This window comes from Lupinus angustifolius, chromosome LG19 (genome assembly GCF_001865875.1).
Source record: "Lupinus angustifolius cultivar Tanjil chromosome LG19, LupAngTanjil_v1.0, whole genome shotgun sequence".
NCBI lineage: Eukaryota > Viridiplantae > Streptophyta > Magnoliopsida > Fabales > Fabaceae > Lupinus > Lupinus angustifolius.
Genome location: NC_032027.1, coordinates 6,881,342 through 6,895,934, shown reverse-complemented (window position 1 = coordinate 6,895,934; position 14,593 = coordinate 6,881,342). Strand labels below are relative to the sequence as shown.

The 14,593-nt window shown below is 35.6% G+C and overlaps 2 protein-coding genes across 2 annotated transcripts; one reads left to right on the top strand and one right to left on the bottom strand.

Annotated features, from left to right (window-relative positions):
* On the bottom strand, positions 3,419-10,006 carry LOC109334289 (eukaryotic translation initiation factor 3 subunit A-like). The gene is made up of 14 exons (XM_019569980.1): positions 9,904-10,006; positions 9,545-9,611; positions 8,913-9,394; positions 8,268-8,483; positions 7,785-8,153; positions 7,665-7,694; positions 6,421-6,648; positions 6,162-6,323; positions 5,583-5,804; positions 5,287-5,493; positions 4,998-5,204; positions 4,800-4,880; positions 4,441-4,642; positions 3,419-4,106 (listed from the first exon to the last, which is right to left on the bottom strand). The coding sequence occupies exons 2-14, from the start codon at positions 9,588-9,590 to the stop codon at positions 3,688-3,690; spliced, it is 2,871 nt and encodes a 956-aa protein (XP_019425525.1). The 5' UTR covers positions 9,591-9,611; positions 9,904-10,006; the 3' UTR covers positions 3,419-3,687.
* Positions 10,837-13,640, top strand: LOC109334292 (glycine-rich RNA-binding protein 6, mitochondrial). The gene is made up of 3 exons (XM_019569983.1): positions 10,837-10,977; positions 13,055-13,123; positions 13,225-13,640. Exons 1-3 carry the CDS (start codon positions 10,857-10,859, stop codon positions 13,461-13,463), a joined length of 429 nt encoding a protein of 142 aa, XP_019425528.1. The 5' UTR covers positions 10,837-10,856; the 3' UTR covers positions 13,464-13,640.

The window sequence follows — 14,593 nt, the reverse complement described above, 5'->3', positions numbered from 1 at the left end:
TCAGGGAATAGACAGTCTTTCACCTACTCCTCCATTGCCTTGTGTTGAAATCCAAATCCTTGCCTCAAAATTTGCTCACCCGAGAAGGGTAATTGCCAACATGGATACAGGAGCACATCGCACAATGATGAATCCTGAGATCTTCCCCAATGAAGCTTGGAGTCGACAATCACACGTTTTCCTTGCAGCAGATGGGAAAACATTCAGGGCTGATCTTGTGTCAAAAGCTCCCATAGGGATTAGGTTTTTCCCTGAATGCACCATATGGACAAAAGTCATTGGAAGCAACCTTCCTAACAAAGACATATTAATAGGCATGGATGTATATGCTATGGCAGGAAGACTCCAAATCCTTCCTTCGGGAATCAAATACAAAACAGAATTTAAGCCATATTCTGAGATTACCAAGCTCTACACTCTCTCATAAGCCCTTGGTGAATTCAAAGATATAAGAGACAAGCTCATATCCTTATGTGCAGACAACCATGAACAATTCAACCATCCAAAACCCCTCTGGAAAAATCCAGACTTCTTTGTGCAGCTTCCGTTCAAGCTGAATGAAGATATCAATCCTACAAAAGCAACACACCCAGGGATGAGTCCTCCTGACCTCCTTGAGGCTAAACAGGAGTGTGCCCAACTGATAAAACAAGGTCTGATTGAGCCCACAAAGTCTGAGTGGGCATGCCAAGCCTTCTATGTTGAGAAGAGATCTGGAAAAATAAGAGGAAAAAAAAGGCTAGTAATTGACTATCGGCCGCTCAATCACTTCCTCAAGGATGACAGATTTCCGATCCCCAAAGCATCTTCCCAGCATGTGTTGATCAGGGACGCCAAGATATACTCAAAATTTGACCTTAAATCTGGGTTTTGGCAACTTTGATTAGACCCTGCTGGAGGCGGTTAAGGAACTAAAGAAGATTGCTCAAAATCCTCTAGCACTTAAAATCCCAACCTCCGGCAAACGAATCCTACAAACCGATGCAAGTGATCATTTCTAGGGGGCAGTCTTGATTGAAGAAGTAAAGGAGAGAAGATACTATTGTGGGCATGCTAGTGGCCAATTCAAGGATGCAGAAAAACATTATCACACTACCTATAAAGAGGCTCTTGCTGTCAAGTACGAGATCCAGAAATTTGATTTTTATCCTAGAGGCCATACATTTGAAGTACAAATGGACAACTCCTCTTTCCCCAAGATTCTAGAATTCAAAAACAAGATGCCACCTGATCCTCAGATACTCAGGTTGAAAAGTTTGTTTTCTAGAAATGATTTCATTGTTAAACACGTTAAAGAAAACCAAAATTTAGTCCCAGATTTCCTCTCTAGACCAAACAAATCCATCAACCTCATCACCACTGTCAATATTTTTCCACTAATCCTAATGGTCAATTCTTTACCAGAATATGCCTCCACAACCAAAGACCTCCCTCTAGGAGTAGATTTGTCCTTTTCACCTGGAAAACTTAAAGAGTATGCAAAGAATCACCTTCATTATTTTTTTGCATAAAGCTCTTATAGGTTGCAAGGATAGTTTTCAAGAAAATCTTTTCCCTCTAGAGGTTCCTTTCAATAATGCCATCTCAATCAATCCTCACTGTAGATATATCCTTTCAGAGGATCTACTATGGTACACATGGTGTGCCACTGTTTTGTATGTCACACCCATTGCTTTGCAAACTCAGTCCACATATAGGTTCCTGACTGATCCCCAGAATCATGATCATTTGCTTTGGACTCTGTCTCTGGACTCTGTTAGAGTGGTTCTCACCTTTAAGCTGGTGGCGGGCAAGATTGAATGATGCTCTAGAAAACGCTAGAGCAAGGAAATATCCTGCAAGAGATTTTCAAAAGCTCAGGACCATTTTTATTGTCCATAGGCCCTACTCACAACACCCTGCTACTAATCTTCCGTGTTCCAGGAATCAAGCCTATGTTTGGGATACCTTTGACACATACCCGTTGGTAGAAAATTATAGAAAAGAACTTCAAAAGCATTTAAGTCAAGTAAATTTTTATGAATATGTGCCAGATAGTTCTACGAGCACTTGCATTAGCCATTGCGATAACCTTACTAACCTCGTGAGGGGCAAAGGATTAATAGAAGCAAATAACTCGTTCTACCAAAGAGTGGGTGAAGCAAGTTCCTCCAGACAAAATGAATTAGGGATCAATCAATCTACAAATACAGACTCAATAATGGAACAGGTGGACCAAGATGCTCAAGACACATGCTGAGATAATGGAGATACTGCTAGCAGAGAAAGTCACTTATGAAGAGACAAGACCCCCATGGTGGTACACTATGTATGGAAGTGTAAACTCTGAAGAATGACATTACTATAATCTCTCTCCAAGTCAGAATTCAAGATAAGAAGGAATCTTCCCGAAATCATCCAAAGTAAGCATAAAACGTGGTGTCATATAGGACAAAGTGTGATGAGTTGTAAAATAAAATAAAATGTAATGTCAGATATATTATCATGTAAGATAAGGTGTGATGAGTTGTAAGCTAGGGAATGATGTGGTGTGATATTGTAAGATAAGGTTTGGTGAGCTGAAAGATTCTAGTGATAGAGATAGAGGTATGCTTCCTTCTATAAATAGGAATGCTTAGACCACATTGTACTCAGAACAAGAATGAAATAAAATTTGTGTTTTTCATATCCATGTCTTCCTTCCAAGCTTTATATCTTTCTGAAAGCCAAAGCTATAATGTTTATACTATAACCCTCTACAGAGATGTTAGTATGCTCTGCACTTGCCTCTATGAGGATCCTGTGCATCAGAAAAAACATCTGACTTTAGATCCATGCTACGGTCCTGCCTATTGTGGTAACATGCTATATAAGAGTAGCCGAACCTTGAGACAAATAGAAGCCAACGGTTGGCTCACCGAAGTCTCGGTTGATGAACCTTATAGGTGTATTATCATGATAGGAGGCTCCCGGCCAGTATGAGAAAATAATAATTTGGGCCTTTACAAATTTCAACTTCTATACATAAAAAATAAATTTGTGCCGAAGTATTCCTTCCCAATAGTAGATAGTAGACTGATTAGGTGGTATATAAAAAACTTTACAGAATGGCTCAGTCAATAAGGGGAAAGAAGATAATATGTATATATAAGAATTGTTTATCCAGTCATTCGTCGGTAAGAGATACCACTGACACAAGATATTACATTCGAGGAAAAATAACATTCTCTATCATTGTCAAGTAGCTATCATATCAATCTTATATTAAAAAAAATCTAAACTCAAAGTTCATAATTTGTCTAAAAAAGTTCCCGGATAAATCTAAACTCTGAACGTTAATGGCAAAGAGGCCGAAAAAACTGATGATATACCATTGCCAGCACTAGGTACCACCTCAAAGTTTAACCCTCAAAACTATGAAAAATATTTCAATACCAAATAAAACAAGAAAATATGCAACAGATTATTTTTATGGCAAAACTCAGTATGGCAACAAGAATAAAAATAGGTCTGCAATATCTTATGATGCGAATTTTCGATTACCATGCCAAATCCAACTGGATTGTAAATTTAACTCAGTATCAAAAATAATTTTAGAACTCAAAATGGGGACCAAAAACCAGTACAATATCAGGCAATCAAAGGTGCAACAACGATGATGGATAAGTTAAGGAGCAACGATGAGGTGGATAAGTTAAGGCACAACAATCAACGGTTCCTGGACCATGTGGATGATGCCCTTGAACCTGAACCAAATGCTGAGGGTCTCCGATCATCACCACTGCGCCACCTTTCACCGTCTGGCTTAGTCCAGCGATCAGTTTCTGGAGGAGGCGCAGCAGCAGCACCTGCACCTTCAGTCCTCTCACGTCGGAACTTGGGAACATATTTCCCAGCGGCTGGTGCTGCAGCAGCTGCAGCTGCAGCAGGAGCAGCAGATAGAGGCTCAGGTGGACGGGAAAGAGGTTCAGAAGGCTTCAAAGCTGCTTCAGTGGTTCGGCCCAACAACTCTTCTCTTCTCTTTCTTTCCTTTTCTTCGAGTTCCAGTTCTCTCTGCCTCTGCTTTTCGGCGATCTCGGCTAATTTTGCCAGGCGTTCAGCCTCTTCCTTCTTTCGCCTTTCAGCCTCTGGAGGGAAAAAATCCACATGTTAGGTAAAATATAAAACAGAAGACAGGTTACTTAGATTGTCTGTAAAAAAAAGGTAAATATACTCGACACTGCAATAAGCATTTCATTATGAAGAATGAATGCAAGACAAAGGGTCAAATTGAAAAGAAGAAAAATATGAAATAGTTAAAAATATGACAAAGTTAAGTCGTTCAAGAAAAGGAGGTTTTCATATCCTCAATGCCAAAGGTTGAGGTTAAGAGCATTGTGAAACTTAAATCAGCAACTTCTCAAGGTTTGCTTTTTAAGTTCCCTATGCTCAGTACTCAAGGGTTGAGAAAATAAAAATTACCTTCTTGCTTCCGTGCTTCTTCCTCTGCATGCAATTTTTCCTGCCTCTCTTCTTCTAGTTTCAGATAAAACTTTAGCTTCCTCAATTTTTCCCTCTCCTGTCTCCTGGTCAGTAAAATCCTAGAGATCCGCTCCTCCCTTTCCCGCCTCAATCTGTTAAATTCTGCTTCGCGATGACTAACAACTCTCTCTTGATATATCTCCTGCATTGTCAATCACATGAGAAGAATATCATCAAAAGTGCTACATATGAAATAATAAAAGAATCTATGATAGCTAGAAGAAGACCCTCATACATCCTAGCCTATGATAATGGTAAAGAAACATAGAAGGGAAGCCAAAGACGGTGACGATACTAACTTTATTGCCTATCATTCGAACAAGCCTGTCCTTCTCCCTGAGATCTCCCTCATGGCGCTGTTGGCTCAGTTCAACCTCTTGCTGCATGAAACCATGGTCCAAGGCAGTCAGTACAAGACAAATTCAGATTTAAATGGGAAGTTGTGAATGATGAACGTTAACGTGCTACATGGATTGAGAAATATGGATTCAACATACCTGTTGCAAATGCTCATGAAGAACCCTCTCTTCCACTAGGCGCTGTTGATACGCAGCTTCAATCAGGGGAGCAGCCTCTTCTCTTTTAGCTCTTTCCAAATAATCCATGGTTTTAGCTAATTTTTGCAGTTTCTTCTCCATTTCTTGTCTTTCTCGGAGTTGTTCAGTCAAAGCTAACTCCATCAGAGTTTGCTTGGACATTTTATCCTACAGATAGGGTTTATCGTCAAAACAACACTTGCAGACCAAACAAATTATAAATCTAATTGAAAACCGCCTTTCAAATTACCCCCTCTATGATTGGCTTTTTCCCCTTCTTTTTAATACGCTTTTCAGCTTCCTGAAGCAAAGCTTGAGTTTCCTCCTTTTGTCTTTCCTCTATTTCCCTGAGGATCCTCTGGTTCTTCCTCTGCTCATATTCAGCTGCAAGTCTTCTTTGTTCAGCTTCTTCAGTTATTTTCTGCAGTCTTAACTTCTTTGACTCCTCCTCACGTTCCTTCAAATGCACCAGTTAGAGGAATATTGAACATTTTAAAATCAATAACTCCTAATATGGAATAGTAATACTAATTCTCAAGAGTGTACCAATTCAAGAAGTTGCCGCTCTTGTTCTTCTTTCCTCTTCTCAATAATTGATTTCCGAGCAAGAAGCCTCTTGTGTTCCTTGGCCACAACCTCTGTCAAAGAGGGAAGTAAAGCTCCAAGTTTTGATGGCTTCCTCTCTGGAGGATAAATCATTTGTCTTGCCTTGTTCAATTGTTCAGCAAAACTGGCCAGGTGATCCCTTAAACCATCAGACTCAAGACTCTGCAATAGAAATCATACAATTGACATAATCGGTAAACTGAGACACATTACAGACATATAAATACGAAATTAATTATTCAGAAGTAACCCCACCAGAAATGTGTCAGACATTTATGATATCAGCTGGTTTTAGACATTTCAGATTGAAGGTAACAAAGAACTCAATTTATCTTGATTGTAAAACGATAGTGTTTCAACACAAACATGATCAATAAACACTTGGATTCGAGGAATAACATAGGATGCCAGGAACTTAAACTCTAAATTGATTTAGGCAAACTTCCAACAAAAAACAGCGTTCATACTCTTTCATAAAGTTCAAGGGAGGAACCCATACTTAATTGAAGGAATACTTACCACTTTGCTGAAAACTACAACATTTTTCATGTGATCAACTTTCATTGATACAAACTTCTGCTTAACAGCATCCACGGAAATTTTTTCCACTACTGAAAAATCAAAGAAGGGGATCATCCCAGATAAGGTCTCGATCTTCATTGTCTGATACACATTAGCCACCTAAAAGACAGATGCAACAAGTTAACATGCATAATAACAAATGCACTTAAAAGGGGAACATTCACATGCTAAAAACGGTAAAAAAATGAAAATGCACCTGCTGTAGCAACCTCAAGGTAGACAGTTTCTCCAATGCCGGGACATACTGAGACAGTTGCACCTCTGGGACAGATGAAGCAGTGGAAAGCTTACCCCCTAACTTCGAGATTTTGGTTAACAAGGGCTGCACTTTTAATGCAAGATCTGACGGAAGAAATTCATGTTCCACAAGATGGTAAATGTCCTTCACTTCCTGAGTTACACAAGACATCACACCCTTGGAAGCCTGAATTGAACACAGAAACAAACTTTAGAATTTAGATAATTCTACCACCATTAATAGAAAAGGTAGCATTTAACTGTGCAGTAGTGACACTAACCAATGAGCTATTTGCTTACACAAAAGGATTGCACGTAAAGACATTTATGAACTTTAAAAAGAGATTTATGAAGGAACAAAAACAAGAGAAGGTTTATATCAAGCCAAACAATTAAAACATGACCACTATTGTGGTTTCAAGGAAAGCAAAATCAATAATAATGATTATCAATCTACTATGGTAAGTGTTTAAGGGTTTAAACAATTAGATCGCTTATGCACAGTTTAAATCAACAAAATACTGAGGGAAAATACATTATTCAGAACTTGGAACTCATTAAAATATTGGGACTCTTATCAAGAGTCTTTCTACATTTGCAGTTATTATTAGGGTGCACATGTACTACTTGTAAAACATCAGTGCTTGATCTACAATATTACCAAAAATAGGAAGATTGGTGTTTTTTCACCACAAAAGTCATCTTAAGTCATAAAAGTGAAGGTGTATTGAGGTCATAATAATTAAATTGCAACAGAATGAAGATGATCTGCATAACACTTATCTAGATTTATAAATTAAGCAGGTGATGGAGGTTCTCTAAGGTTAAAATCCCCAAAGTTAAAATTTCAAATAAAGTGGCATACAGACATCAATAATTGTAGTGTATAGATAAAATCCTACATAATCTTCAAAAATATAATTATTTATATCTAGCACAGTAATTCAAGCATACAACAAACAAAATTAAAATAAAAAATACCAATAACACCAAAATAAATTGTTTGATTTAATAGAAACTTAGAAACCTCACTTCAAATCTCATCCATTTAAAATAAATAAATAAACAACAATATCCAAGAAAATAACCACCTATATCTCATCTGTGTTCTGAGGGAAAAAAAATTATATAGTGCTCAGAAGAATGAGGTGTTTCAAATAATGTAAAGAAAAATAAAATAGTTAATCAAAGAGATAATCTTACCAGTTCAGCAAGAAGCGATGACCTGGAAAGCTGAGGACAGCGAAAACAAATAGTAAGAGTTATAAAAAAATACATCCCCATAAACTAACTTGGGAATACAGTTGAGGGGAAGTAAAATACCACTTCTCTGCTTTCAGGTTTGGTTTCAAGATTAAAGCCTATCAGGTTAGCCATCCTGAAATTTCTCTCCTTCTCATGCTCCAGTTCAAAATGAGATGCACCCTGAGTGTGATCATGAGGAGGAACCGAAAGTGCAGCCAGAACAACAGATGAAGCTATCAATTGCAAATCCTTCTGACTCAGATTCTTATTGAAGCTTCTTTGTAATAAAAAGAGCCTGAACCATGCATATGCATGATATAAATGACTTGATGATATCCAAAATATTTCGGTCAGCTTAGCATAGTAAACGACCATCAAGGATGACTTGGGCGTTTTCTTGACCAAGCACATTAGGCCATGTATATCTTCAACTGATCGAAAAGCTTCCTGCATACAAAAGCAAATTGAAAGGTTGTATTTGAAAATTCCCCATCTATGCCTGAAAGTCTGAAACACTAACCAAACAAACATGTAATGCACAGAAAGATAAGAAATTCTAACCTGCCAGAGTTCAAGTTCAGTTGCAATTTTCAGCTGCTCAAATCTTGTATCAAGATACAGTTGCAAGCTTTCAGGAGCAGAAAGATCAGGTCGGTCACGTTGGTCACGGTATTTATTCAGATTGGCCAAGTGGTTTCTTATGATTTCACAAAGTCTGCGGAACTCAGTCGTTCGCTTATATTGCTTACAAAACTGGAAAGCTCGATGAGCTGTCATCTGTAGATGGCATTAGCTATTAGAGTAAACTAGAAGATCTATATTGCAAAAATCAAGGGTGAATCCTCAAATTATAATTGTCTCCATGAAAGTATACAACAATAGGAAAAGACAAAGAAAAACTAATTAGAACAAATAGAACACCAAAACCCTAAAAAACCAATCAATTAATAATAATCAGGAAGACATGTAAATATCTATATAAATATTCTGCCATCCCTATCAAGAGCAGACAGACCGAGAAACATTTGGCAGACATAGCACCACTCCATAGTCAACATAGGTATCAACAATATCAATTGCATATATATATATATATAGATATATATATATATATATATATATCTGTATTTTTTAAACTAATCAGATACATATGACACGACTATAACAAGACCAGCAAATAGCAAAAGACAGAGGAAGAAAGCATACAGCATATAGGGCTTCCAGTTTGGAGTTGTTTCGCAAAATTTCAAGCACTGTTCTGTATGTTTCCCAAAGAAACTTAAACCAAGGAGTCACAAGCTCCCGGTCAGATCTCTCTTTCCCTTTCTCACCGCTGACGTAGCTGAGCATCAGGTCCTCAGGCTTTTTATCTGCCTCTAGATCATCAACATCGAGAGCGTCTTCCAACTCTTGTGCCTGGCTCCGGGCCTTTTCAGCTTTCTCAGTCGAGAGGTGCATGTAATGCTTGATCACCTCCTCTAGAGAACCAACATTAACTTGCTGACATATGATACGATACTGAATCAGCCCATCCTTGGCGTACCGCCCTTTACGCATATCAACACAAAGCTCGACGTACTTGAACATGATCCTTTCGAGTGTCTTCTGCCATGCTCGGTATCGTTTTGAAGTGATGAGGTCATGAAGAGTCTGCAAAGCATCTTGCTTCTGTCCAACGTTGATCAATTCTGTGAAACAAATTTTACAAAGGACAATTCAATTGTACAATTCTATATAGCTAGGACTAAAATCACAATTTTCAGAACAATGGCAATAAGGTATGAACTATTTAGTATATAAAAACAAAATATAAACAAATGATTGTATCTTGAACTAACCTTCTGCCCTTTTGAGGGCATTCTCAGGCTTCAGGAATTGACTCATATTGAGGATTCACCAATCACTCTGCTCAAATAATAAAATAAATTGTGAGAAATAACAACACATACCAAAATTAACGAATTAAGAAAAAAAACGTTATAAACAAACACAGCTTAGGCATTGGAAACTATTTAATAAACGGATGCATGGAAAAATGAAATTTTCTACGGGGATATTATTAAACCGGTTCACGAGGTAATACATAACCCGATTAATCCAAAAAAAAAAGGTATCGAAATTATAGAGATCTGCAATAGTTACGATCTGTGTCTAGGGTTTGAAAGGAAGAGGAAAAGAAATAGAGAAGGTAGAGAACCTGAGAAGAGAATGTGGCGCAGTTGTTGTTTGGAGTGGCGCAACGTAGTTGGTGTTACCCTAGAAAAAACGCAGATTGGAGATAACCAGAAAAACTGATGAGGATACTGGTTAGGGCCCAATATCAGGCCTTTTATTGTTAACTTATGTCGGGTCTATTTTTAGGGGATTTATGATAAGATATATATCCAAACTAAATAATCAATTCAATCATAAGATAAAAAATTATATTTTAAACTTTCCTTCTGCCCTTTTATAAGTGAAACTCTTCAGCATTAAAGATTAACACCATACCCAAAATACTGATGGTCTGGGCTAGCAGCAATTAAATTATGAGCATGTTGCTTTATGAACATTTTTAGGCACGACATGAATTAAGATAAATTTCAGAAAATAAGGTAAAACTAATTTGTTTACTATTTCTTTCTTATTTTGTACCAAAATAAAAAACAACAAACTAAAAACATATGATAAAAATAATATATGAAATGACAAATAACTTTTGTTCTATTATTAGTATATTATTAATCACCAAGAAAAAAATGATTACATTAACGATGTATAAATTTGATATATTATCATTACATTATTCATATTTTATTATCATTGACTTTTTAAGAAAGTAATACAAATAAATATAGATAATATATTAATTATGTGTACATATTTACAAATAACAATGGATAGATATTACACTCTTCATTTATATATTAATTATCACACGTTATTAAATATAATAAAACAAAAGCATTAATTCCATATTCAAACAATGAAATTTTAGATAAGTGTCTATACATTGTTAAAATACAATTTATGTATACATTTATTTAACTTATGTTAACGCATGCATATTAAATTATAATATGGAAGAAAATGAAAATAGATTAAATTAAAAAAAAAAAAACCGGATGTATATATTGTAGGAGGGTTTTAGGTTTATTGTTGTTGTAGCAAATGGCGTTTATCTCTGGACTTCAGCGTCTTCTTCGAAACTCACCACTTCTTCCTTCTTCACACTTCACTTCTTTCATTCGTCTCAGTTCAACTCTCACTTCCCCCAAACTTTTTGTTAGCGGTTAGTTACTTACTTACTTACCTTCCCCTATTTACTTTTTACTACTCATAATCTTTCATTTTCATCTGCGAATAACTCTTCTTATATAAAGGCCTTTGTATTCGTATGAAATGATTTTGTAATGGGTCGCTGAATCAAAACCATGGTTTTGATCCGTTTATGTTGTGGAAATATATTATTATTGATGCTGAGGGTTGAATCTTCATTTACTCCATTTTATTAAGTGTCGTTCGTTTAGCTTTTTTTATGCTTCTTAAATAAGGATTTTTTTGGATTAAAAATCACTTTTGACACATATGCTTGTATAGTTGGACCTTTTTTTTTTGCTAAGGGTGTGTTTGGACTTTGAAAGAGGTTATAGAGAATTTATTTGGCCTACGAAAAACTTATGAGTTGTGAAAATAGCTGATTTACAAGCTCTTTTTAGCTTATATAGATAGACTTGTGAGAGAAACTTATGTAAATAAGCTCTTTTTACTATTTTAAAATAGCTTATTGAATAGGTGTATTGAAGCTTTTTATTCAAATAGCTTTACAAGCATCTTTATGAAAAAGCTGAAATTCATAAAAAAGAACATTTATCCCCAGCACTTCTTTGTTGAAGCCCTTACCTTTATGAGTATCAGTTTATTTACTACTTCCTCTTCAAAATCTAGCTTACAAGTTTTACCTGTTCCACTAATAATGTTATATCTAATTTGAAGTCCACCGAACTCAAGATTCTTCTCGTAAAGCTTTATTTTTTTCTTCAAAAGGGGAGGGGTGAACATACAGCATAGCCTTATATGAGCACTAGTTATTCCTGGAATAATCACTGACCCTATATAGTACATATATTGCTAAATGTGTTTGCATTACGGTGTTGTTTTCTCTTGATTCTGTATCCGAGGCAGTGGTTTAGGGACATGAATGCTTTCTTTCAGAGTAACCCCTTTCAAACACCAAAATCCCCTCTAAGCCTAAAGTTAAGGCATCCATTTGGAAAATGGTATTCAATAGGACTAATAATAATGATACATGGCAGATGTGTAGGTAACAAAGCAATGGATGTGTGTAAACTGTAAGTAAGAAACTCCTGCACATTTGTTTAACATGCCTGTTAATTAGTCATGTGTGAGCCCTAACGCAGCGGTGTGGCTGCCCCTTTTTGACCGGGAGGCCATGGATTCAAAATTTTAAATTCTATGAATAGCCTCTTTGTTTTGCATTGTAATACAACATACAGCCTCGTGCACTGTGTTGCCCCTTTGCCCAGAAACTAGTTACATGTGAAATAGGCTTCTCAAGTTTGACATACCTCTAAGTTTGAAATGTTTTCATTTGATTAAGGGAAAATGGTTCTGGCCCTTTGTTTTGTACATGCGAAGGAAGCTTATGACATTAGATTTGCTTGTAGACAGCAATGACTTCATGCCATCATTTTGTTGGTGCTCAACATATGTAATCTTTTATTATGTACCTCCTTGGTAAAATTGCAGGGGGGTTGTAAAACTTGCCTTTCTTTTTAGTTATCTTGTCTGGGTAGCATATCTTATCACATTTTCTGTGTTCCTTTTGAGCTTTGACCTCCTAAAAGTTCTTTTTTCAAATCTAAACCCTACATGGATGTTGATTAGAAGAATTTGGAAGTTGTGGAAGACATGTAAGTTGGGAAAACATTGTAAAACTAGTATGAGTGTTGGTGAAAATGGAAATTTTGTTTGTATATAAAAACAGAGAAGAGAGAATATATGAACCTCTTTAGCCCAATTATACCTGCAGTTTTAATTTGGTGTGATTATTCCTGACCGTTGATTGTACCTGAAATTTCTGTTCCTGGCAACACTACTTTTAAACAAAAACAAAGTTATGTCGCCGTCCATTGGGTTGCTTTGAATGCCAATTTGGTGTGGTTATACCTGACAGTTCTAACATGCTTGCAAAGTAATGATTTTATAACAACTACAAGCCTTAATTTCACTAGGCAGGGTCGAGTACAATGACATCATAATCCTTTATTATAAATGACTTTGTAACATATTTTAAAATTTTTAGATGTGAATAATCTGCAATTTCTTGTTTTCTGAATTGTGAACAGGTCTTTCTAGACTGACAACAGATGAAAAACTACAGGAAACATTTTCTTCTTTCGGGCAGTTGATCGAAGGTGATAGTACACCGTTTTTTACCCGCTGTGCTTGATTCCTTCCAGTATCCATATTCAGCTTTCTGTATGTTGTGCTTAACTCTGTATCTTTGATTATACAGCTAAGGTGATAACTGATAGAGCTTCTGGAAGATCAAAGGGATTTGCTTTCGTAACTTATGCAACAATAGAAGAAGCAGAAAAGGCAAGAGAAGGAATGAATGCTAAATTTTTGGATGGATGGGTTATATTTGTTGATCCTGCCAAACCAAGAGAACCAAGACCACCTCCTCAGCAATCACAGTCTCAACCTTCTGAAACAGGTTTCACAGTTAACAAGACCATTGGGTGGACTGGTTGATTATTGAAGAAACAAAAACTTTTATCACTATGATTATTCTCAACTGTGTTAGAATGATTTTTTTTGAAGACTATAATAACATAGTTTTTAATTTAACTGCAATTTCCTGAGGAATTATTGTATCACTCATGTAATAGATGACTGCATTTAAACAGTAACGCATTGCTATTTTCAAAAGCTATGATGACAATGGGAGATTAATCATTATCTGATGAAGTAAGGTGTTTTGGAACTGTATCCAACTTTTTTTTCTTTGTATTATTATTTTCATGTTTTTAACAAAACATTAATATCAAAATATTTCATAATGATTTTGCCTATTGTTCTCCTTGATCTCTCTGTCTCTAAAAATTAGATCAATTTTGTTGGGGCTTTTAAGGGCCTCTTTTATGCATTCCGAATACACCTAAAGCTAAAGCCTGATTCTACTGTGTTTTTAACAATAGCCCAAACTTTCCTAATAATGCACTCAATCATAATTTTATATTGTCTAGTATTTCCATTTATCTAATGCATCATTCTCTCTAATACATTCTATTTATTTTTTTATTGATATCTTACTATTCATATAACATGGTGTCTTATAGTTGTGGCATAAATTTTTCCCCTAAAAATTAAGTGTTACTTTTTTATATCAAACATGACAAATAAAATACTTTCCTATTTCATCATCTACTTAAATTATTCTATGATTAACATCTTCCTGATTTTTTTGTATCACTCATACGTAATTGATGATGGTATTTTCAAAAACTATGGCCTTGGAGATTAATCTTTATCTGCAAGGTGATTTAGAACTGTATCCAACTATTTTTCTTTTGGTATGGGAAAAAAAAATGAATGAATTGACAATAAATGAGTTTTATAAATTATTATTGTATTATATATCATTTATGTTTAATCATTTTTTATTGGTAATTATTAGAATGTTAAACCATTTTATAACTCATTTTTTATCATTATTGATTTTACTCTTCAAAAATAGTAATACAAATAAATGATGTATTGACTATGTACAAATCTTTATATTATTTGTGTATAGATATTACACTTTTTATATATTAGGATTATCATCTTCTATCATGCATATATTTCAAATATTTGTACTGGAATTTGGACACATATATATA